This window comes from Zonotrichia leucophrys, chromosome 6, assembly GCF_028769735.1.
Source record: "Zonotrichia leucophrys gambelii isolate GWCS_2022_RI chromosome 6, RI_Zleu_2.0, whole genome shotgun sequence".
In the NCBI taxonomy this organism is placed as follows: domain Eukaryota; kingdom Metazoa; phylum Chordata; class Aves; order Passeriformes; family Passerellidae; genus Zonotrichia; species Zonotrichia leucophrys.
The window spans coordinates 24,094,752-24,119,852 of NC_088176.1; the positions used below are offsets into that span (position 1 = coordinate 24,094,752).

The window sequence follows — 25,101 nt, forward strand, 5'->3', positions numbered from 1 at the left end:
CCCTCGGAGCCGCAGAGGGGCCGGGCCGATGGGTGGGGGTCGCTAAAGGCCGGGGTGGAGGGCTCTTAAGGCACGGAGCTGCCCGTGCCGTTACACCGCCCGCAGACCTCGGCCCGCATGGAGCTCGCCAGCCTCCCCTCCGCCAGCCTGCCCCCGGCCAGCGCCAGCCTGGCCCCCAGCCCCGGAGCCACCGGTGAGCCGCGCCGGACGGGCATTTTTGGTGGCGGTGTTGGTGGTGGCTGTATTGGTGGTGGCGGCGTTGGCGGCGGTGTCGGTGGTGGCTGTATTGGTGGTGGCGGTGGCGGTGTTGGTGGTGGCTGTATTGGTGGTGGCGGTGTTGGCGGCGTTGGGGCAGGAGGACGCTGCCCGGCCCCGCTGACCGCCGCTCCCGTTCTCTCCCCGCAGTTGAGCCCCGGGCGCGCCCCAGCTCGGGGCGGGAGGGCGGCCGGCGCAAGCGAACCACCTTCAGCAAGGCGCAGCTGGAGCTGCTGGTCCGCGCCTTCGAGAAGGAGCCGTACCCCGGCATCGCCCTGCGGGAGCAGCTCTCCAGCCTCACCGACATCCCCGAGTCCCGCATCCAGGTGAGAGGGGCGCTCCGGGCAGGGAGGACGGGCGGGTGGTGGAGCGGCTTCCCCGGCGGCCCGGGTGCTCAGTGTCTGCCGGTCCCGCAGGTGTGGTTCCAGAACCGGAGAGCCCGGCAGCTCAACCACAAGAAGAGCGAGGCCGCCGCCTACGCCAGGCCGGGCAAGCCGAAGCCGCCCCGGTGCGCCGGGCAGGAGCGGCCCCGGGCGCAGCAGGGCCCGGGCACGGAGCGGAGCCGCCTCTGCCCGCAGCCGGGCCTGCCAGGAGGGAGCCAGAGCTTCGGAGGGCAGCCGCCGTTCTACTCGGGGCAGCTGTACTCAAGGCTCGACATGCATTTCAGGAGCTTGGATAACAGCTTTGGAGCGCTGGGTCAGACCCCGGCTGACTTCGGCTTGGACTGTTCGGGAAGAGGGGTCCCGCTAGGCACGGGAAGCGTGGGGAGCGCCGCCCCGTTCTCTCTCCCTGTGCAGCAGGCACAGGAGTATCCGCACCTGAAGAAATCCTTCCCTGAAGGCTACTACTCAGATGCAGATGTTTTCCAGCCTTGTACAGATCACCAGTACCCAGCACCTAAAGAGAACATGTACAGAAAGCCTGTCTTAAACTACTTCAGTGCTAACCAGGGCCTGGGTGTTGAGAACTGTTTGTATGCCAAGTCAAGCACTTCTCCCTTTGGGAATGGCTCCACTTTCAGTTTTGATGGGGGGGAACCCAAGCTTGAGCCCGAGCAGATGAGGCACAGTTCACCTCTGGCTGCAGCTAGCAATGCTAGCCCTCCTTTGGTAGTTCCAAAGCATGAAGGGGGGTATCAAAGGGCACTTGGCACTCCAGCCCCACTCTATGAGCAGCAGCTGCTGGAGACAGTAAATGACTATGACTCTCATTGGCTGGGCATGAGAAATGAAATTTTGGGAATTGGGTTAGATTGGCTGCTTGAGAATGAGCAAAATGCAGAGCAAGGTCAGACAAGAAGTTACCTTTCTGCTTTTGGTGGCCAGAATTCAGTCTGTCATTTGGGTCAGACATGAAATTGGCAGTGGGTCCACTTGCCTGATGGAAAATGAATGTGATTTTTTTTCTCAGTTGCCAGTGTTGTCTGAAGTGGCTAGAGGTTTTGCAGGCCTAGGTGTGCAGAGTGCTTGCTCTGAGTTTTGTGCCCTGTATGGCAGGGAAAGAAAGATCAGCCACGTTAGCAAGGGCTGTCTGAGGTGCCTCCCCAGCCCAGGCCATCTGCCATCACCCCTGCAGTGTTCCTGCACGTGTTTGTTATGGGCAGCCTGACACTAACCTGCCTGCACAGACTGACCTTCACAGCTGTGTCAGCACTCTGTGTCAGGCTGGGCTGCATTTGTTCTGCCAGGAGGTTTAGCACTGTGGGGGTGTTTCTGTGGCCTTACTGAGTTTTGTTTCTATTCTGGTCATAATTCACTTATTTTAACTTAAGGAATCTTAGAAAACAGACTTATTTATAGCTTTTAGTTGAGAAAGCATTAACACAAGAGGGGTACAAGCATGTGAAAAGCAGCCTTGGTGGTGGCAGGGGACATCTCACTGGGTGTGTTTGCATTAGGTGTGTTCCTCAGAAAGAACACTAATGGTCTTTTGCTGGGTACTTAATTTATAGTGTTTTCATTTAAAAATGACCACAGTCTTTTAAAAGGCAATATTTTTGTGATTTTCTTGTGTGTAATTTGTTTGCAAATAGTTGTTTTTTGTTTTAATTGTGATTGTTTAGTTGCCAAATTAAGGGTTTTTTTACCTTCATGAATTCGTAGAATTGCACTCAGAGGAGAGAAGAATGTGTTTCATCTTTGCATTTGTACATGTAGCCTATTTTTAGAATTCTCAAGATCCATGGTTATCCAGAAGACCACAGTAATCATGGAAAGGTTTTTCACTGAAGGCTGATGCTGAAAACTCTACATGCAGATCTATTTTTGGATTTAAAATGTGGCTCTGAAATATTTTAAAGTATGCTTAGATTGTAATATATTTGTTGTTAACTCAATTATTTTGTTTATAGAACAAGAGTAACAATAAAAATCACAGACCATTATTTTATTAATGAAATTGATATCCCTGAACAAACTTGTCTCTGGAGGTCTGTACACAGAAGTACGGAAAATTAGTCCACACTTTTGTCAGTAATTTTTATCTGGCTATAACTTTTCTGCCTTGACCTAAAGGATTGGAACAAGCTCATGTATTACAGAACAGCTGTATGGCTTCAGACAATAGCTGCAAGGCACTTTGGACACAAGTTGTATTTGAGAATGAAGGACAAAGAGATGATTGTATTTACGATTGTATCTATGACTCTTTTAGTAAATTTTTGAAAAAAATGCATTAAGACTTAATTATTTACATATACCCTCTCCCTCACAATATCTTCTAATGAGAATGCTCATTCAACACGTAGGAGGTACTTCCACAGCCATGGTATAGTAGCCTCCCCTGGACTGGCCAGCATCTCTGCTGTCATGATCAGGTGATGCTGGGGCAGGAACCAAATGTGTTCAGTAGTTGAACTACTCTTCTACTGCCTGTAAAACGTTCCTGTTTATAGAAGAATGGAGGATTTTACCAGCTAAATATTGAAAAATGTATTTTCTACATAGCTTGTCAAAGAGATAGCGAGGACCCAAATTCACCAATGTCACTGTTAGTCAGGCTGGGCTAATTCACTGCAGGGTGTCCCGAGCTCCTGATGCGGGAACCTGCGATCACATTCCTTTCTTCCCAGCCGCCTCCTCCCGTGTGACAGCCACGGCCCCGCAAGTGCAGCGGGAAGGGGAAGGCGCCTGCCTGGGAGGCCCGATGGGCCGGCAGCAGCACGGAGGGAGCCGCTTACCCCCGACACCTCGTTAGCAGCCCTGCCCCTCGCTGGCTCTGCCATACGGAGAATGACCCCTGGCAAGAGGGCTCTCCATTGAGCAGGGTGCGCACCCACAGCGCACCTCACGGGGACGGGCCTGCAGGCGGGGCACAGAGCGGAGATGGAACAATGGCTCACTTCTCACCCGGGCACCCTGCCCTCTGCGTGCCCGGTCTTGTCCCTGTGCCTGCAGGGCTTGGTGCCTGCAAAACGCCCCACCTGAGCTGTGTTAGCCACAGGGGGAGAGGACACCGTGTTAAGCTGCACCAGGGGAGGCTTAGGTTGGAAATCAGGAAAAATTTCTTCACAGAAAAGGCGATTAGACACTGGAATGGGCTGCTCGGGGCGGTGGGGGAGTCCCCGCTCCCGGAGGGTTCAGGAGCGCGGCCCTCAGGGCCCAGGCAGGGCTCGGTCACCGGGTGGCCTCATCACCCCGGGCTCAGGGCTCAAATCCCCATTGTTCCTGTCATTATTTGGTGAATTCCGTCAGAATTCACTGCACGGAAAAACTCTCCATAGGCTTTTACCCTCTGACTTGTTCGTTCTCCCACAGTCCTTGGCAAGGATTGATTTTTTATCTTTCTCGCAGTAATTGCTGGGGCCGCATCTGCCAGTTCGTACGGGGCTGCCCCGAGCCCGCGGGCACCCGAAGGACCACACGCCTCCTCCGCTCCGGGTGCTGTGGGGCCGGTCCCGCCGGGCAGCTACCGCGGGTTTCACAGAGCTTGCAGGGGAGTCATTTATTCCCGAACAGGCGCACAGGGGCCGACTCCCGGTTCCCGTCCCGGTTCCCGTCCCGGTTCCCGTCCCGGTTCCCGTCCCGGTTCCCGTCCCGGTTCCCGTCCCGGTTCCCGTCCCGGTTCCCGTCCCGGTTCCCGTCCCGGTTCCCGTCCCGGTTCCCGTCCCGGTTCCCGGGCTGCGCGGCGCCGCCGCCACCCTACCGCTGTGGGACAGCGTGTGCACCGGCAATAGCGCTCCGCCGCTGCCGCGTACGGAACTCCGCGCGCAGCCGCTGTTCCCGGGAGGGCAGCTCCGCAACGGAGCGGTCGGTGCGGGCACACGTGGGCCGGGCGGCGGGACCGGGCTGGGGGACAGCGCCCGAACCGAGGGGACATTGCGGGGCCGGGGGACAGCACCCGAACCGGGGGCACAACGCGGAGCCGGGGGAACAGCGTCGGAGGGGGTAGGACAGCGTCGGAGCGGGCAGTACCGCGCCCACGGCCCGCGCGGCCCCGGTGAGTGGTGGGTGCCCGTGGGGAGCGGCCCCGCGGCCGGAGCCCTTGGCGAGCTGAGGACCCCGGTGTGCCCGGCGGCTCCCCGCCCTCGGCCGCACTGCCGGGGCGCTGCCGGCCTGCCCGGGGCCCCGGGCCGGGTGTGCGGGGCGCGGGGGCTGCCGTGCGCCGGGAATGGGCCCCGGGAGCGGGCTGCGGTGGGGCTCGCCCGGTGCTCTCCAGCTGGAGTACTGTGTACCCGTGCCCTGGGCTAACTGTGCTCTCTCCCTGTGCCAGCTGTGCCCGCCGTCACACGGAGGAACTCGGGATCCTGCTGGCTGTAAACAAGTGCTGAACCAGTAAAATGGAGGAAAAAGAGAAGAAGAAGCATCGTGCGAAGCAAAGCGGGCCGAAGGCAGAGAAGAAAAGGAAGCGTTATCTCAATGAGCTGGGAATAGGCGATGAGGAGAATGCACGGAAGAGAAACCCCAAGGCCTTCACGGTGCAGTCCGCCGTGCGGATGGCCAGGACTTTCCATCGGTGAGGGTGGGAGCTGCTCCAGAGCCTCGGAGGCGGCTGGAGGGGTGGGAGTTCCTGGGCTTTCTTTGAAGTATTAAATGCTGCTATCCATGGTGTTCCTGTTTATTTATTACAAATTTCTCCTCAGAACTCAGGATCTGAAGACTAAAAAGCATCACATTCCCGTGGTTGACCGGACTCCTTTGGAGCCACCTCCCGTGGTGGTGGTTGTGGTTGGCCCTCCCAAGGTTGGGAAGAGCACTGTGATAAAATGTCTCATTAAGAACTTCACCAGGCAAAAGCTGGTTGAAATTCGAGGTCCTGTTACAATTGTTTCAGGTGAGAACAAAGAGAGGAGAAATGGAAATGCTGCTTTTGTGCTCCTTACTTGTCTTGCTTTGAGAGCTGGGGTGTGCTCATGTTCTCATGGTTTTTGGTCATTTTGAAGATATCACTTGGATCTGTGATCTGGCATATGTACAGTAAAAGAAGATTGGACAATTTTAAATTAAAAAATTATATTTTAGTACAGTTATCAACAGTTAAAAACAGACACTTCTGCCGTGATTAATGTTGGATGATTTACATGCTAGACCAGAATCTGAGTCCCAGATAACCTGGAGGAACTCCAGGAATGTGACCTGAAAAGAAAACTGTACAAATTGGTTTGCTCCCCCTGTTTCAGTTTTTGATGCTTAATTCTGTTTCCAGGTAAAAAGCGCCGGCTGACCATTATTGAATGTGGGTGTGACATTAACACAATGATTGACCTGGCTAAAGTTGCTGATTTGGTAAGTTAACCATGGAATGTGATTCCTACTATAATTTAGATTGGAAATACTACTTTTGATTGGACTGCACTGGTGTCTGGTTTGTCTACACATTTTTTGCTATCAAAGGCAAAACTGTCCTTGGTTTGAAAGAGAACAGGACCTGAGCTCTTTGACACACCTTATGTTCTGGAACAACCCCAGCACTTTGCTCATCCTGAGGGTGGGGGAAAGTAAAACTCTGTGTGTGTGTGTGGTGGTGGGGAGGATATGAAAGAAGAGAAATGCTGCTGAGCTTCATTGCCAATGCAACTGGTAAACTTCTAGTGGAAGGTGTTACAACGAGCCAAGGTGACACAGTGACTTCTCATTAGGGGATTTGGTTAAACCATATAAAATCTGAAAGTGAGTTTTAGTCAAGAAGTTTTAAACTAATTTTCAAAGTACAAATATTTATTAGTGTACTAGTTGGGGTTTTTTCTGCACCCTGAGGTCTCCATCTGTTTTGCAGTAATACAGCTGATTTCAGTGGAGTGTGGTCACTGTTGTAATTTACTTGCAACTTTTGGATCAAGAGATTACACCAACTGATCCCGGGGATCCAGTGCATGATCCCTTTGTTTAGAATTTTACTTTACATGTGGGTTTGGAGTATATTATTCACAGCTGATTAGGTATTGGGATCCTTGTCTAAGTATTAACTGTGTAAATATCTAAATGCATGTGTACACTTAACTAGATATTCTTCTACTTTTGTGTTTTCTACTGAGTGCAGGACATGTACCAAACAGTACAAATACTTCTGCTAGTGGATGTTTCAAATTCTGTGTGCACATAGTGGTGCTGAGAATCTGTTTGGATTTGTTGTTAGGGGGCTGAGATTACATCAGTGCTTGAAGATCTGGCATCAGTTCCTGTATACTTTGAGTTCTTTATTGTTAAAACCCTGAACCAACTTTGCTTCCATTTTCATGTGACTGTTGGCTGCTGTGTCAGTGCATTTTAGAATTTTGGTTCCTGAGAAGAGTTTAAAGCTGTGGTCTTTGAAATGATCTCATGTAGGCACTGGGGTATTGCTGTAGTGAAATGTGAATATTGTGTTTACAGGTTCTCATGCTCATTGATGCCAGCTTTGGATTTGAGATGGAGACATTTGAATTCCTGAACATTTGCCAGGTACATGGCTTTCCCAAAATTATGGGTGTTCTGACCCATTTGGACACATTCAAGAACAACAAACAATTAAAGAAGACTAAAAAGAAGTTAAAGCACAGATTCTGGACTGAAGTGTATCCGGTATGACATTTAGCATTATTTTTTTCATGTATTTTGTTTTATGCAAGCTAAATTAAAAGTGGCTCAATAATTAAGTGTTTATTATGTTCTTACATCTTTTAAATAGGTAAGTGAACAATGTTGATACTGGATCAGATTGTTTAATCTTTCTTCTGTTTGCTAAAATACTTGTGTAATTATTCTCTATCCTGGTGTGATAAGCTGTTTAATTTACTACTAGGTCTGTTATGCAGGTGCTGTGCAAGGTGGATCTGCTTGTAGGTCTGTATGAGGTCTTGAGGATGTCAATAGTTTTCCAGTGAGATTTAGGGGACAATTTTCATGTTGAAGTAACCTTGTTAGTTTGATCTTTCAGAACCAGTTGTAATACAATTTTCAATTAAGACTTACAAATTACAATTGCATTAACTGTGTATTTTTCTTGTTAGCTTTATGCGTATTAAATAGAATTTTTTATGTTTTTATGTCTTTTTAACGTGTTTAGGGTGCCAAGTTGTTTTATTTGTCTGGGATGGTTCATGGAGAATATCAAAAGCAGGAAATTCACAATTTGGGACGTTTTATCTCGGTTATGAAATTCCGGCCTCTCACTTGGCAAACGTCTCACCCGTATGTTCTTGCAGACAGGTGTGTGGTTTTGTCTCTGTTCTTTATTCCCAGCCTAGATAGCACCTTGTTGTTTGAAAAAGCTGCACTTTTGGCCCTCAGCTCTGTGTGCATGGGTGTTTGGTGTTCCCTGGGTGGCTTTGGGAAGGGAAGGTGACAGGTTTGTGCCATTCAGTTTTCACTTTGTGTCAGTTGATGTACATGCCTCTGGTATATTGTAAATATTTTTGAAAACACAGAAAATAATCCTGCTTGTTGTTGAGTATACTGAATTTCTGTGGAAAAGAAACAGCATTCTAGTGATTAAACAGCAGCTGGTGAATTAGTCCCCTGAGTTCCCTGGAATACCCCTTCTGCTCTGTTTGCCCTCTATCGGTGAGATTGATTAGAGGAGGGTTGTGTGTACAGAGCCAATAAAGAGTAGTTAAAATGTGCTAAGAAAGCAGTACCTGCTCAGTGAAGTGTCAGTAAACCTTCTGGAAATTTGTTGAGCATAATTACACAGCTTTTAGAAAAGAATTCTAAAATGTTCTTAGGAGATCAGTTTTCCCATGAATATTTTCTTTCTTACGATAATTCAGTTTTGATTATTAGAGTCTGCAGATCATGCAGTGGCAGCAGTGATGTTCTCTTTTCTTAAATTAACTTCTCTCAAAAGTTATCATTGAGAGTCTGGGTATTTTAACTGTTATTTTAAATGTTGAGTAGAATGGAAGAGCTGACAAACCCAGAGGATGTTCGAATCAATCCCAAATGTGACAGGAAGATATCCCTGTATGGATACCTGAGAGGAGCACACCTGAAAAACAAAAGTCAAATTCATATGCCAGGTAATTTATCAGTCTTAGAATTCTTTCTGTATTGATATGTGAAAAACAGCATAACTGAAATTATTTGTATCTTCAGAGTATGTTATACAACAGATTTTCCACCTTTCTGTTACGTTGTTGAAATTGTTTTCATAGTGCACATTTTTGTGAAAATAAATCTTGTAAATAGTTTTGCAGTTTTGTTGCACTGATAAACACCTTATTCACAGTACTTAAAATTTTTTATAAGTGTATCACTTTTAGAAAGTGCTGAAAATGTAAAACATATCAGCCCTAATAATGACAAGTTAATTTAAATTATGTGAATTAGTAGATTATGTTTATTATGGTCAGAATTGATTTAATATTTTAAGTGAATGATTAAATAGTTTAAATTTAGAAATACCCTGATAATAAATTTACAGACCTACTCAGAAAAGTGAGTTGCTGTTTTTGTCATTTGAAAACAACCAAAGAAACAAACAAAGCTTTGCAGGATTCTGGTGAATTTCTGTATACTTCTCTGAGTTCAGTGGTAAGGCAGAGGAATTGGATGTTTGGTACAGAGCTTCCTGTTGATGAACCATTGTCTGTCCCCTCAGGTGTTGGGGACTTCACAGTGAGTGATGTGAGTTTCCTGCCAGACCCCTGTGCTCTCCCTGAGCAGCAGAAGAAACGTTCCTTAAATGAGAAGGAGAAGCTGGTCTATGCCCCTCTCTCAGGAGTTGGGGGTATTGTGTATGACAAAGATGCTGTTTACATTGACCTTGGTGGAAGCCATGCTCATGAAAAAGAAGAGGTAAAAGAATGCTGGTGGTGGTTTGAATTCTCTTAGAAAACATAGTTTTTATCCTTAAAGCCAAAATAAGTGTTTAAAAATAAGCTTCTTTAAAACAATCCTTATCTGTCCATAGTGATAATTAGTTCTTTTCTCCTTCAGGGATTTCAGAGAAGGGATATTTCTATTTCTTGTATTGTACAAAACATTGGAAGATCAGTTAATATTAAAGACCTAAAGTTTGTGTAATAACTTTCCAAATATTGACCTAAAATTTATGAAATCTCCTGGTGCTGAACTATTAGTATTCTGATTTGCAGGGCATGGTGATTGTTGGGAGAAAACTTAAAGGGGTCAAAAGGGAGAATAAAAAGGATTTACCTACAAACAAATTGAATTCAATTTTTTCCCTATATTGTGCTAAATGTTAAATACCTTTGGGTCTATGATAATGTGTTTGCTGGTATTTACTGTAGTGGTTGCATATTGTGAAGGAGTCCCTCTTCAGTTTTTCTTGGGTTGATATTATAGATATTCTTGAAATATGAAGAGGGGAAGGGAGACCTTGCTATTCTATTCTGAGAAAATCTTTCTTTAAAATGCTCTGCAATTTTTTCTTGCATATGTATATTTCTGCTGGTTTAGACTGATAGGTGTCACTAGACAATTGTTTATTCAACTTCATTGAAAAGTAAGTTTTGTCTTTCCAGGAGGAAGTGAGGCCAAATCAGGAACTTGTTCAGAGCCTCATCTCCACACACTCAGCCATTGATGTTAAGATGGCATCAAGCAAGGTCTCTCTCTTCATGGACTCTGCACCCTTGGGTTCAGAAGATGTAGGACAAGAGTAAGTTTTGAATGCTGAACAGTGTTTGAGCATGAATGAATCTCTAATTTCAGGCTCTAATTTAGGAAGAATTCTGAATCGAGCACAGCCTGTAAAATGTCTGTTTCTTCCTCTTCTGTGATTACTCATATGCCACAGTGTATTTTGGGATAAAAGTAATTGGTACTAGAATGTTTGCAACCTGCCTTCCAGGAATTTCTTGCTGATACAAGTAACATTTCTGTTTTAATTAATTCCATGGAAAAGGAAGAAATTTATTGGAATTAGTTTTGGCTATAACGTTCAATATTCTTGAATAAAGAGACACTAAAGGATGCCAGTGCCTTTCTAATGGTCTATGTAACTTCACTTTCTTTGAAAGAAAATTTGTAGAACTGTTTAACAATATTAACATGAAGCTTCATTCTTTCATTAAAATTTTCTTGTACTTTACCATCTTACCCCAAATGTGGTCTTTGGGAGAACAGGTTTGTGATGCCAAAAGAAGAGAGGCAGGTGGATTTGAAGACTGGAAGAGTCCGTCGGAAAGCCGTGTTTGAAGACGACGAGAAGGAAAATGATGATGTAGCAAGTGATGAGGAAGATGACCAAGAAGAAGAAGAAGAAGAAGCAGTGTCTGAAGATGGAAGTGATGGTGATGATGAAAATGATGCTGAGGAAGAAAGTGAGAGAGTGCTCTTGAGGGAAGGGATGGCTGTTAGGAGAGCCAAGCGTCTGAAAACAGAGGTGCCTCAGGAAGAAGCTGTGAATGAGCTACCAGCATTTGCTGACAGTGATGATGATCTGGAGCTGAGCTCTGAAGAAGAAGGAGAAACTGCCCCTGAAGACAGTGAGATGGAGGAAGATGAGGAGGAGGAAGAGGAGGAGGGGGATGTACAAAGGACTTGCGAAGATGAAAGCTCAGGTAGTGAAATCGAGGCTGCAAATAAGAGAGCTGAATCTAAGCAGTGTGATATGGATAGTGAACATACAGAAACAAAACCACAAATCTCAGAGCACAGCCCCAAAAGAAAAGCAGTGCTCACTACAGATTCAGGAAACTGCACTGCAGAAGAGGCATCAGAATCTGAGGATGAGAACTCTTCCCTTGAAGAGGGTGATGATGAGGGAGAATCACATGAGGAATTAGAAGCTGAAGAGTCAAATAGGAATGGATTTCAGGACAGTAAAGCAAAGAAAGCTGATAGTGTTAAACACACCAAAGTTAAAACTGTGGATACTGAGGATGATGATGTGGAGAACCTGCTGAGAGAGGAAGAGGAGTATGAAGAAAAAATAGATCTTTCTGCTGACACAACAGGTAGACTATAACTGTTTAATTTTTACTGTTCACTTTAATTGTATTAATTGTTAAAGGATATAATTAGTAAATACTCCATAATTTTGCCTGTCATACATATATATAAATATGTATTTATATATAATTCTTAAGTAGCAAAACTTCAAGTTAGGAAAGCTTGAAATACTTGCTATTAAGCCTTTCATTTACATTGTGGTATGCGGTGTCAGGTTTCCTTCCTCTACAATGGAGGTGATTCATTTTATAAACAAAACGTCATTGATTTTGCATATAATTCTCTTTAATCTTTATAGCTATTTATATGAAACAAATTATGATGCTCTATTACATCTGGAAAGACTGAAACATGTTTGGGGGAATGTTACTAAAATGCACTAACTGCTCACTGAGCACTGGAACAGGAATCTCCATCTTTGGAGATGATCAAAGGCTGTCCTTTGAACATTCTTAAGTCATGTCCTTATTTAAATTATTTTTGTAGTTGCTGATTCTTGTTTTTTTTTGCAATTTTTTCCCTTTTCAGGTGCACTTAAATGGAAAGAGGACCTCACACAGAAGGCAGCTGAGGCCTTTCTAAGACAGCAGCGATCAACCCCCAATCTTCGGAAACTTGTATATGGAACAGGTGCAGATCTGCTTGGAAACTTGACTCAATATATGCTGGCTTTTAGCTGTTACCAAGTTTTCAAGTCTGAATATTTGAGCATGGTCATTTGGTGGGAGGCTTGAGGAGAGTTAATTGACTTTTTAATTGCTGATGCTCATTTTCACTAATAATTGTAATGAGAAGACAGTTTTTACTTTTCCCATAAAAAGCATTTTGAGTTCATTTTCCAGACTGCTCAGTTGTTACTCATGTTTTCTTACACAGTTATTTCTTCCAAACCTTTAAGGTTTGGTTATTTATGTAATCATCTGATAGATATTATGCAAACCCATTGTGGTAATTGTGTTTCATAAAGGGATGTTGTCTGTTGGCTGGTTTCAGGAATTTCTGTCTCACAGTGACTGTGGAAGAGTCTCTTATACATGACTTAGTATCAGGTGTTTGTCAAGGGAAAATAGCTGGCTTAAAAGGAAGAGAAAATTGCTGTTTATGTAACTTGTCCTGTTTTAATTCACAACTTTTACAGTTGTTGTCTGAGAGTGCCAATCTCATTGTGCAGAACCTTTGTAGAACATGGTGAGATTGTAAACCTTCCACAGTGCAGGTGTGAGAAGACTTTCTGACATATTCTCCAGTCTGGTATTCTTGATTTATACCCAAGCTTAATTCCTGTTCCTTCCTGTTCAGAGACCATTTTGCTTTTGTTCTGATTTGTGATATTGCACAAGCATCCTCTGTTTACTTATTGGGCAAAGTTTTTTTAATATAATTCCAGTTATGGAAACAACTGGATCAGTGTACCTTTTTCTTCAGGCTTTTACATCCAAAAACTGTTCCAGTTTGGTTCTGTTATTTCTTTATGCTGCAGCTGTTGGGAAACATAAGGAGAGAGGTGATTAATGAATTTCATGCATGTACTGTGGGGGAAATCATCACAGCCTCTGTGTTTGGTTTAGCTGTGGAGGATGAGGACCAGGAGAGTGAGGATGCAGATGATGAACTCGGAGGTTTGTTTCGTGTCAGCCGTCCAGACAAGGCATCCAAACAGAAGGCCAATGCTCTTGACTGCTCCAAATTCCTGGTAGAAAAGCCACAAGATTGGGATTTAGAAGAGGTAATGCCATTGGATAATTGCTTCTGCATATCCTGCTGGTTTTGTCCTGGCTGTGTCTCATAAAGCATGGCTGAGTTGTCATTGAAACAGAGCTGTGGGAGCTATGGCCACAGTGTCTTAGATTCTGCCACTTGCTGTCAGTATAAGTAACAGATTCCAAGGTTTGTTTTTAGAAGAGTGGCAAGTTACAGTAAATCAGTTTAATGCTGGTCTCTCTTGAGTATTTGGTGGATAACAGTTTGTTCTTTTACCAAAAAATAAAAAGTAGGGGAGACCCAATTGAAAATACAATATAGGGTAGAGATTTTGGTAATGTAAAGACTTTTTGGCAAGAATTAAACTGAGTTCACAATCCTGCTTTTGGGGAGGCATTGTGTAGTTTTGGTGAGGGTGTCTTGATGTCGAGCTGCATTTGAGAATTGTCCCTGATGGGGGTGTGGGGAATGTCTTGGAGAACATTTCTGTTGATGATAAGCTGCAGCTGTGCAAGGCAATGCAGCTGTGCAATTTATTTTGCAGGTTATGAGCAGTATTCGAGACTGCTTTGTTACTGGAAAGTGGGAGGATGATAAAGATGCAGCAAAGCTGTTGGAGGAAGATGGTATGTGTAACACTTGTAAAAATGATTCCTCTATAGGATTTTTAAGAAAAGTATGACATTTTAGTTATGTATATAGAATATTGTACCTTAGTGCTATACTTACAGGGGTTTTTTTTGTCAAACTATATATAAATTATTATATAGATACTAATATAATTACACATTGCGGTCAGTCTCTGTAGAAACAGTAGGCACATACCACATTCTGGAAATTTACTGTCTGAAAAATAGAGTATGTAACTTAAATTACAAAATGGAGTCCTTAGTCTCAACACTTGGTCATGCCAGCTTTGAATTATGTATCTGAGTTCATCTATTTATCATATATGGTTTATTCTTTTGGATAGTCATGGTAGAAATAAACAGAAACTATTCTTTATTAGGAAGACAAACTTGCCTTTCATATTTGGCTGAAAAGTGAGATTTATCTTCAGATGTTTTGGAGGTGGTGTTTTTGTTTTTTTTTTTTTAAATTAGGAAATACTTTAAAAAGTTTAGTAATGTGGCTGTATCTTACATGCATTATGATTGTGCTTTAACAGGCTTCTATAAGCACATGTTTTTAACCCAAAGACTGACAGCTGTATTTAATTTTTTTTAATTAAACATAGGAGCTCAATTGCTCTGCTGGTGTCTTGAGTCATTAGAGTGCAAACTAATGTATTGGGAGTCCTTTGGGGTGATCTAAACTTTATTTGCATTTTTTAAATCATAAGGGTGTTGAAAGGGTAAAGGAAGACCACGTTGAGTTTAGCTGGGAATTTTCAGCTGAAGCTGTAAAGAGGGCAAAACAAATGTATAAAACTTGATGGGAATCAAAAGTGTTTGGACTGAAATGGATCTCGATGGCAGCACTGAGAAATGCATAGCACTGAACACATGGGAGATGGTGTGCAGCAATACAGCAGGATGGTTAACTAATGCTCACATGTCTTGGGTGCTCACTGTTGCAGAAGAGCTGTATGGAGATTTTGAAGATCTGGAAACTGGGGTTGTGCACAAAGGAAAAGCTGCTGCTGGAGGAGAGCAGGTCTGATCTGCATTTTTATGTTCTTTAGCAAGATAAGTATGTGTTTCTTACCAAGTGATAGGCATCCTATGTAACAAATTCGGTGCTCATAAAATCAATAGGAAGAAAATCAGTGGGAGCATGAAAGAAAATTTATGTTTATTACTGACTTTATCTAGAGTGGCATGTTTTTAGCCTGACTTGAATTTTTGTTTGTAGTTAATTATGTAGAAGTCACCTCACTTATTTAACAGTAGGTGTCAGGCTTAATCAAGAGCTGCAGGATCTGGAGGCAGGACAGAAGTATTTTAAAACCAAATGTAATCATAACTGTTTGTACTATGTCATCTCATCTGATGCAGAAGATTATAGCACTCTGTTTAAACACAACAAATAGTGGAAACTTGACACAGTTTCCTAGTTCATTCCTCTTATCTGCATAAAGGAGGCTGGTGGAAGCAATTTTATGCTGCGGCTTGGATATCTTCCAATAACAGAACTGTAGTTGTCTGTGACAGTACAGACTGAAAAATCAATTTCTTTTTGGACTGAGCAACTTGATGGCTTTGCATTTGTTATAAAATTGAGGGTAATGGCATAATTTTGGCAGTTTTCAAATGGTCTGTGAACAAACTTCCTTCTCCCTGCTCTCTAGAGTGCTTCCAGCCTTCCAGCAGTTGATATGTCAACTGGTTACAATTTTTTTCCCTCCTCTATTACATATGCTTATATTAGCTGTAGAATAACAGGTAGGTCAGTTCTAGGGTCTGTTCCCTTACGATAAAATTATCTTCAGTCAAAAAAGTTTTGTCAGTAAAAAGGAATAGATTAGATCTTGAGATCTTTTGGTCCTTGCTGAAGTTGTCTCCTTGTATGAATAGCTTGCTAATTTCTGTCTAAAACGGAAGTGTTTTTCAAGTCTCTAATAATTGACATTATAAGAAAGTATTGTTTAATGATATTTGTCAAAATGTTGATCAGAATGAGTTGTTTTCAGTGAACCATTTTACATGTTTGACAACTTATTGTTGATTAGTCTGGAAGTGAAGAAGAGGAGGAGGAAGATGAAAAAATGTCTAAACCAGAACCTGAGGAGGAGGAAAAGAAAAAGGAGCGCATGGACAAGAAAAGAAAACTTAAAGAAATGTTTGATGCAGAATATGATGAAGGGGATGCCACATACTTTGATGATCTTAAAGAAGAAATGCATAAACAAGCACAGGTACTGTCTGCTAATTTGACAATTTATCTGGCTATATGTCTTCCAAAATCCTCCACAGAGTTTGTCTCCCAAAGATTTTTCCTGGAGACACAGGTGATGCTCAGGAGGTATTTCAGAAAGAAATACATGCTTGTGATTTTTTTGTGCTTGACCTTTTTGATTCTGTTATCTGGAAAGGAAAGCAAGTAAATAAGCCAAACAAGTGAAAGCTTAATTTACACTGAGTGCAATATTTAACCATACTTTAAATCACTGAATAAGCCAGGATGTATCATCTAAACTTCAACTACTTAAAAAGTTTTTAAACAAAAAGCATCCTTTTATGTGTAGGAAGTTGAAAATCCTCCTCATATTAATTTCTGCCATATATTTTCCCAGTATTATTTTTAGTATGATTTTTTGCAGTGTTATTAATGGATAAGTAAATTCTCCGTGACAGGCTTTTTCATCCAACTGTGAAGTTATTTTGAGGAAAAAATAATTAATGACTATTGCTGTGTACATGTGGTAGAAGTCTTCAGTGTAACTGTATCCAGAATGTGAGGTGTTGGTTTTGTTCCAGGCCTTTGTTTTTTTCTACATGAGAACTTGTAAGCTTAAAAGTAGCTTCCTTCTTTGACTGACTTGGGAGAACACTGCCTTACATTAATAACTTTAATAATGTTAATAACCTCACTGTCTTGTCTTTTGACAATTTTTTGCCCTAAATAGTTGTTAAATTAATCCTTCCCTATTTGCATTAGCCTCTGTCACAAAGGATAATATGAGCTCTGATATGCTGATGCACTGAGAGCACTTAAAGGGTAAAGAAGGACATTCAGTAAAAGAATCAGTGTCTGAATACTGGGTACTGTCTTTCAAGTAGACTAACAGGCCCACTTGGGATCTCAAATTGGAAGGGCTTTGTGGTGGTAGAGATCTTCTTCTGAAGTCACAAAACCTATTAGATCTTTCCCAAAAAGATTTATATAGATGTTAGAATGTTTTAAATAGAACCATCCCTTCTTGAACAAGTTGCTAGTACTTGAATTTTGTGAATTATATCTTTGTCCCATAGCTGAACCGAGCGGAATTTGAAGATCAGGATGATGAGACCAGAGTGCAGTATGAGGGATTCAGGCCTGGCATGTATGTTCGAATAGAGATTGAGAATGTGCCCTGTGAATTTGTCCTGAACTTTGATCCTCATTATCCCATCATCCTGGGTGGTCTGGGCAACAGCGAGGGAAATGTCGGCTATGTACAGGTACGTAGCCAAAGGGCTGAGTGCATTTTATCTCAGTGCAGGTGTGCTTCAAGGTGTCTGGAGTTACTGCTTTCTGTGTACTTAAAATACAGTAAACACAGACAGGAACTTCCATCCTTGTCTCCTGAATAGGGGATTTGCTTTAGACACAAAGTGTAATTCTACAGTAGCAGATTCTCGATCTTTGCAGGCTTAATTGGATAACTGGAAAAGGTTACTGCTGTTTAATGTTCAGCTGCAGAGGTGTCTTAGGACTAAGGTCTGATACTGTGATTGCTAAATTGCAAACATTAATTGTTCTCTGACCTTCATGATCTATATACAAGTGACTACAGAAAAGCTACTAGCACATATATAAATGTATTTTTAATATAATACTTGCTTGTATGGGTACACACATGGCTTCAGAGTGAGTGAAATACTGATTGATCTTCTGAAGATAAACCAAAGATAAAACTTAGTGTATAAAAATTCTAGTGTAGCTAGAAGTTGCTTTCAATCATTCCTGGAAAACAGAATCACTGTTGCCATTCTGTAGTAGCGTGGTTCACCCTCTGTTCCAACCAGCTGCGCCTGAAGAAGCACCGGTGGTACAAGAAGATCCTGAAGACGCGCGATCCCCTGATCCTGTCGCTGGGCTGGAGGCGCTTCCAGACCATCCCCATGTTCTACATCGAGGACCACAACGGGCGGCACCGCCTGCTCAAGTACACCCCCCAGCACATGCACTGTGGGGCAGCCTTCTGGGGTGAGCCTGCTGCAGTGTGTCCTGCCTCACCTCAGCAGAGTGCAGCTCTCACTGTGCATGCACTGCAGGGCAGCCTTCTGGGGTGAGCCTGCTGCAGTGTGTCCTGCCTCACCTCAGCAGAGTGCAGCTCTCTGGCTTTGCAGGATGTGCCAGGAAATGCAGCTTTTGCAATGAAAAGTACAGCTTTTTCCCCTGGAACAAAAAATATCAAGTAGTGTGGGAAAACTGGCAGTTCTCTGATATTTGTGGATTATTTAAATGATTTGTGAATTGCTTGGTTTTTAATCAAATTCTGAGCATTCTGCTAAGTTGTAGCAAATTGAAGAAGAGCCTGATTTGTGTGCAGATAGACTTTGCACACATTATGGGCCCAGCCCTTGCAGGAGTAACTTCTTGTTAACCATTCCTTTATGTGCCTTTTAATGTAAGCAATAGTTTCAGTGCTTTAAACTTTGGTTTTCTTTATTGAGTATATTTTTCATGTCTTTTTAAGCTTTTGGAATTTAAATAGGGGCTAGATATATTGTGTAGTAAAACTTCTCAGAAATTTTAAAATTTATTTTCTTTTAGGGCCCATCACTCCTCAGGGGACAGGATTTTTGGCAGTGCAGTCTGTCAGTGGCACAACGGTAGGTTTGTTACCACAGAATGTTTATTAACACTTTCTATAGATATTTGTGGAAAATACATATGTTCTGGGAAAAAAGTTTACATTATGATAAAACAGTGTAGTTGTAGGAACTATGAAAGTAGCGGGACTCAAGCTTTTGAAAGGTGTATTATGTTGAGGTGGGAAACTGTATGGAGAGGATATTTTTGTTTGTTTGTTTTTTTAGCAAATTTCAGGAAGAAATTGTTTACTGTGAGGGTGATGAGGCTCTGGCACAGATTGCCCAGACAAGCTGTGGATTCAAGGCCAGGTTGCATGGGGCGATGAGCAGGCTGGTCTAATGGAAGGTGCCCATGGCAGAGGTGCTGGAATGAGATGATCTTTGAGGTCCCTTCAAAACCAAGCCATTACATAATTCCAATTTAAATAGTGTTAAAGCAGTATTTATCAGATATGATCTTTATCAGATATATATTAATCAGAAGTAGGTTCATGTTTGCAGACAACTGGTAACAAAAGCTTTGCATGGCATTGTAATGAGCTTGTCAGTAATCAGTGGTGATTATTATCTCCTTCCTAAAATATGCCTTCAAGTACTATTGCACAGTTGTCTTTTTACATGTTTTAAAAGTCTGTTTTCATCATGTGTCCCTCACATAATACAGTGTCTTAGAGCAGTGCACAAAGCACTTCTCCTTTGAGACTTTCTGTCTGAGTAAGATTCTGTTCCATAAAGAGAACACAGTGAGGTAGATCACAAGGACTTTTAGATTGTTTCCAAGGTAATTAGAATGGCAGTTCTGGAAATCTCATTAGTGAATGGTAGGAATGTTATGTCAGCAGCACTTCCAACGAGTCTGTACTAGTCAATCTGCATTTTTCATGCTGCATTACTTCTGTAAAGGTTAGAAATTCTGAATCTTAGAAGTGAAATGTGGAGTGCAGGTGCCCCACAACATCCTTTTCTCAAAGTTGGAAAGATATTCATTCAGTGGGTGGACTGTTTGCTGGAGGAGGAGTTGGTTGAATGGCCACATCTGGAGGGTGGTGGTCAACAGTGCAGTGTCCTGGTGTGCAGTGGTGACAAGTGGTGTCCCTCAGCAGTCTGTGCTGGGACCAGCACTGTTTGATGAGCACTGACCATCAGTGACACAGGCAGTTTGCAGGCACCACCAGGCTGAGTGGTGTGGTTGATGTGCCTGAGGAATGGAATGCAGTCCAGGGGAACCTTGGGAAGTGGTCCTGGAGGCAGCCCCTAAGGTTCAGTGGGGCCAAGTGCAAGGTCCTGCAGCAGACGTGGGGCAGCCCCAGTGTCGGTGCAGATTGTGCAGTGAAGGGATTGAGAGCAGCCCCTGCTGGGAAGGACTTGGGGCTCTGCTGGACAAGAGGCTGAGCTGTGGTTGTGTGAACTTGCAGCCCAGAGAGCAAATCACACCCTGGGCTGCAGCAAGAGCAGTGCCAGCAGCAGAGCAGGAGAGGGGATTCTGCCCCTCTGCTCTGCTCTGCTCTGGTGAGACCCCAGCTGGAGTACCACGGCCAGCCTTGGGGCCCTCAGCAAAGGAGAGACAGGGACCTGCTGGAGCAGGTCCAGAGAGCAGTCACAAAGATGACTGGAGGGATGGAGGAACTCTCCCAGGAAGAAAGGCTGTGAGAGAGTTGGGGTTCATCATGGAGAAGAGAAAACTCTGGGGAGACCTCAGAGGCTGCAGCCTTTCAGTATATAAGGGGGGGCTTAAAAATAATGTGGGGATAAACTTAGCAGGGCCTGCTGTGATAGGATCAGGGGAAATGATTTTAAATTAAAAGAGTTGATTTAGGGTAGATATTAGGAGGAAGGTTTTTACAACAAGGGTGGTAAAACATGAACAGGTTGATGAGAGAGATTGTGGATGCCCCGTCTCTGGAAATATTCAGTCAGACTGGCTGGGGCTCTGAGCAGCCTCATGTATTGGTCTGTGCTCACTTCAGGGGAGTGGGGCTAAATGACCTTTAGAGATGACTTCCAGTCAAAGTATTGTATGATTCTGTGATTTTAAATGGTGTCTTCACCGTTTGAGGAATACACATTCAGCAGTGTCTTTCATGTCTGATGTTTCAGCCTGACTTCCGGATTGCTGCCACAGGAGTTGTGCTTGATTTAGATAAATCCATCACTATTGTAAAGAAATTAAAGCTAACTGGTTTTCCATTCAAAATTTTCAAGAACACTTGTTTTATTAAGGTAAGTTCATAGGTATGTATACTGCAAAACCACAGGTACTGATGTTAGGAAGGAATGCACCCTGGGATTGTCTTTCCTGAGGCAGAAGTTCTCAGTTATTGTTGAATGCTGTTCTGGATCTCAGGAGCTGCCTGTGCTTTTTGGAGCTCCCTTCCAAGTGATCTCTAAAGGAACTGGTTACTACAAAGAATATGAGTAACTGTTAAGCAGACAAAAATTCTGGAACAGTCTCCTGATTCACATTCAGTGTGATTTTTTTTCCTTCCCACCCCCTGCTTCCTTCCTAAAAACCCACTGATTAGCAATGACAGACAGCTTTGGAGGATGTAAACCTGTGCCTGGCCTCATCCCACTGATCAGTCTGATCCCACTAAATTTCAGCTCTGGAGTCAAAGGAGACTTCTAGCAGTGCTTAAGGCTTCTCAGTTACAGTTACAAAAATGTCTAAGGTAGGGAGTGCTGCAGAAGTGAATGTTCACTGACCTTCCCACTGTGCTTAGCTGGGCTTTCAGCTCAGGGAGAGCTTAGGTTGTTGTGCATTTGAGGCAGCAAGCAGCTAAGCGGTGATCCCAGCAATGAAGCATTCAAGGGTTTGCACTAGGCATAGAGAGATTTTTTTTCTTGCTTTTCTTGTGATATGTGAAAGAAGAACAAACCTTCACAATCTGTATTGTATTAGAATCTCAGAACTAGCAACTTAATGCAGCTTGGTTGTTTTTAAGGTACCCTGTGTTCTAGCAAATTACTTTAAAGGAGAACTGTAAAGCTTCTGTAGATATGTTCTGGTTTGAAATTTTAGATACATACATTTAATGCTTAGCAGCCTTGCCTGTGATGTATTACTAAGTACATTGCTTTCAGTAGCTCACCTAAAGTCAGCTCTGGGTTTTTGGTATGATCAGCACTCTTATTCTAAAGACAATGCTGTGCTCCTCCTGTTTCTTTATAAGATATGCTTGTGGGAATTCTGGTTTTGTAGCCTACACAGGTCACAGAGAGAGACTTGGCATCTTGAATGACAGTGGTAATTCACATTTTCAGGGCATGTTTAACTCTCAGTTGGAAGTGGCCAAGTTTGAAGGTGCAGCGATCCGCAGTGTGAGTGGCATCCGAGGCCAGATCAAAAAGGCCCTCAGAGCTCCTGTGGGTGCTTTCAGAGCAACATTTGAAGACAAGCTGCTGATGAGTGGTAAGTTGCACATTGCATGTAAGGTATCACACAGCTTTCATCCTTCTTCACAGATTGTAAAGCTGTGTCTCAGAATTCTGGGATTTGATAATTGAGATGTGAATTCATGGAGTAAGAAATACCTTGTGAGATGTGGAGTGAAATTCAAAAGAAGGGTATTTTGTGTTGGATTTCTTTCACTTCTACTCAGAAGTCATATAGTATGCAGATGAAAAGGCTTGAGTTGAAGACAAGCATCTTCAAGTGTTTTAATGATTTACAGAGCACAGTTTTAGTGTTTTACACAGCCTTTTTCCTTGAACATGATGAATTGAATTTAGTGGTACAAGTGCTTAAAAGGACACTTTTCTGAGAACTTTTTCCTGTAACCTTTTGGGGAAATTGTGCAGAGGATCTCCTATGTTTGCTGAGTGTCACTGTGATATTGAGAATATGAGTTTATACTTACTTGGGTTTATATGACTTGTTTTCCTAAACACACCAAAATCACAGATAGTGCAAAATAAAAGCAAGTTGTTCTTTTATAAAAATAGGCAAAGGAAAAGAAAATTGGTGTTGTCAGTAATTTTACAGGCACATCTACATATATGAATTCTGTTGCTTGTTCTTGAATACGAATGATGAACAGGATGGTATTCAGCTGCCTACTCTTGAGGAATGTGTGCTGTTCATGCCTTTATGGGGTTTTGCATTGCTTTTACCACAAGTTGAAGACATTTGGTCTATATACCAAACACACTGCTAGCATTTGGTGCAGTATCTGTTCTGTTCAGGCCATCTTTGCTTAGAGTGTGGATGTGATGAACTCTTTACATTTCATATTTTTAGAGCCAAGTAATGTTCCCTTTTCTTTCAGATATTGTTTTTGTGAGGACTTGGTATCCTGTTTCTATCCCAATGTTTTATAACCCTGTCACATCCCTGCTGAAGCCAGCAGGTGAGAAAGATAGTTGGAGTGGAATGAAAACAACAGGCCAGCTGAGGTATGAGCGAGGCATCAAACTGAAACAAAACAAGGATTCTCTCTATAAGGTACATTTCTGTTTTGTTTTGTTTTTGTTTTGTTTTTTAAACCAGTCAGATTTGCAGTGTGTCTCACCTGTGCAGACTGAGAGCAGTGTTCATACATGTTCATACACATGCATGTGGGACTTTAAATTTTTATCTACAAGGCACAGTCCTGGCATGAGATGGAAATAAAACAGTTGAGAGTAGATTGTTATGGGTCACTTAAAGTTTATAAAGTAATCTGCAGAGTAGAAGTCTTCTCCAGAAGCTTACTGAGACCTCTGCTGTAGTAATTAGGGTGAACATATCATTTACAGTTCAGTCCAAGGATGTCAGAGGATGTTGTTTTTTACTTTTGGTTCGTGTTTTTTATGCTTTGTTTGGTTTGGGGTTTTTTTGAGGGGTGTGTATTTCTATTTTGGTTTGTGGTGTTTTGTGGGGTATTTTCCCCACTAAAAGATGCAAAATTAAATAAAAGCTTTTTAAGATCATGAGTATTATATGTATGTTCTGTATTCATTCTCTTAGCCTATTGTGAGGGAGAAGAGGCACTTCAATAAGCTCCACATCCCTAAAGCACTGCAGAAGGCACTGCCTTTTAAGAACAAGCCTAAGAATCTTGAGAAGAAAGGCAAGACTCCAAAAGACCAGTGGAGACCAGCTGTTATCAGGGAGCCTCATGAAAAGAAGGTAATTATCACTTACTCTGAAACAAGGACTCCTGAAGGGTAAATGTGTTATTTAAAGCTTTTCGGACTATTGTTCTGGCATTTGAATCTACTGCTAATGCTAAAGATATATATGTTCCTGGTGAAAAATGATCACTTGCAATTTGTTTTGTTCCTGTTTGGCACACAGTATGTGTATGGAACTGTCACTGAGTGGATGGTGTCTATTTTTTAGACTAGTAGGTCACCTAAGCCTAAATGCGACTTTTGTCCTTGTCACAGCACTTGCAAGGTGTTTCACTTGGATTTAGTGCTCTCATATTATGGGTGACTTAAATTGGCAGCTGCAGTTTTTTATTTGACTTGTCATTGCCATGCATTATTAACACAGACAGGATTTGAAGCAAATACTCTGCTTCCAAAATTGAGAATTAGAGTGCTTGCAGAGGCAAGAAGATCCACACTGCAGTTTAAGTGTTCTATAGTAGCAATTAGGCACAGCCTTTTAAAAGCTATCTAACCAAAATCAGAGTTCACAAAAATTAAAGCTTTGATTAATTTCCAAACAGGATAAATAATTAAACCATTTTAGAAATTGGGTAACAGGTGCAGAGATAATTAGGAACTTGCCTTGAATCTCTGATTCATTATGTCTGTCTGCTGAGGTTACACTGTTTCTTGCTCACCAAAACTGAGCTGCATGTATATTGATTGTGTATTTTCTGTTCTAGATATCAGCTCTACTCAGTGCTTTGAGTACAGTGAACAATTACAAGATAAAGAAAGCCAAAGTAAAGCATCGGGAACAGCTTAAAGAATATCTCAAAGTTAAGCAGAAGGAGGATGAACAGAAATTCAAGAGGCAAAAGGAGGCTAAGAAAAAAGTCTATCGCATACTGGGACAAAGGGAGAAAAAGAGGCAGAAGTCAAGCTTGAAAGGATCTAGTAAGGGAGAGAAGAGTATGTAAAATATCATCAGATTTCAGGCCAAATGAGGAAATAGGGTAGCTGTGCAATTTTCTCTTGAAGAAACAAAAAGGCCTTGGACTACACCAAATGTGCTTTCAAGAGAAGAAAGAAATGCAAATATGACCTTACTCACACTCTTGAATACATTTGGTATTGTATATAAATAAGATGTAGAAGTATGAATTGTGGTTTTTATACAGGAATATTCTGGAAGACTTCATATTTCAGTATATTTCTATGCATACTGCATATTTCTGCATTTTCTAGCCAATAAAGTATTTTAATCAATTACAGAA

General features: G+C 42.7%; 1 protein-coding gene across 1 annotated transcript; it reads left to right on the forward strand.

Moving 5' to 3' along the window:
- The first annotated feature begins 4,495 nt into the window (after positions 1-4,495).
- BMS1 (BMS1 ribosome biogenesis factor) lies at positions 4,496-25,101 on the forward strand. Its single transcript, XM_064717088.1, has 23 exons — positions 4,496-4,692; positions 4,966-5,208; positions 5,336-5,526; positions 5,899-5,978; positions 7,065-7,253; positions 7,738-7,880; positions 8,568-8,689; positions 9,271-9,467; positions 10,157-10,293; positions 10,761-11,593; positions 12,117-12,218; positions 13,157-13,314; positions 13,834-13,915; positions 14,869-14,945; positions 15,961-16,146; positions 17,204-17,392; positions 17,960-18,140; positions 18,711-18,769; positions 20,849-20,971; positions 22,013-22,160; positions 23,017-23,192; positions 23,697-23,858; positions 24,568-25,101. The coding sequence occupies exons 2-23, from the start codon at positions 5,033-5,035 to the stop codon at positions 24,802-24,804; spliced, it is 3,948 nt and encodes a 1,315-aa protein (XP_064573158.1). The 5' UTR covers positions 4,496-4,692; positions 4,966-5,032; the 3' UTR covers positions 24,805-25,101.

Coding starts and splice junctions, on each gene's coding strand:
- BMS1 (XM_064717088.1), top strand. CDS start 5,033: ATGGAGGAAAAAGAGAAGAAGAAGCATCGTGCGAAGCAAAGCGGGCCG. Junction 8,690..9,270: donor AAGTCAAATTCATATGCCAG/GTAATTTATCAG, acceptor CTGTCCCCTCAG/GTGTTGGGGACTTCACAGTG. Junction 11,594..12,116: donor TCTTTCTGCTGACACAACAG/GTAGACTATAAC, acceptor TTCCCTTTTCAG/GTGCACTTAAATGGAAAGAG.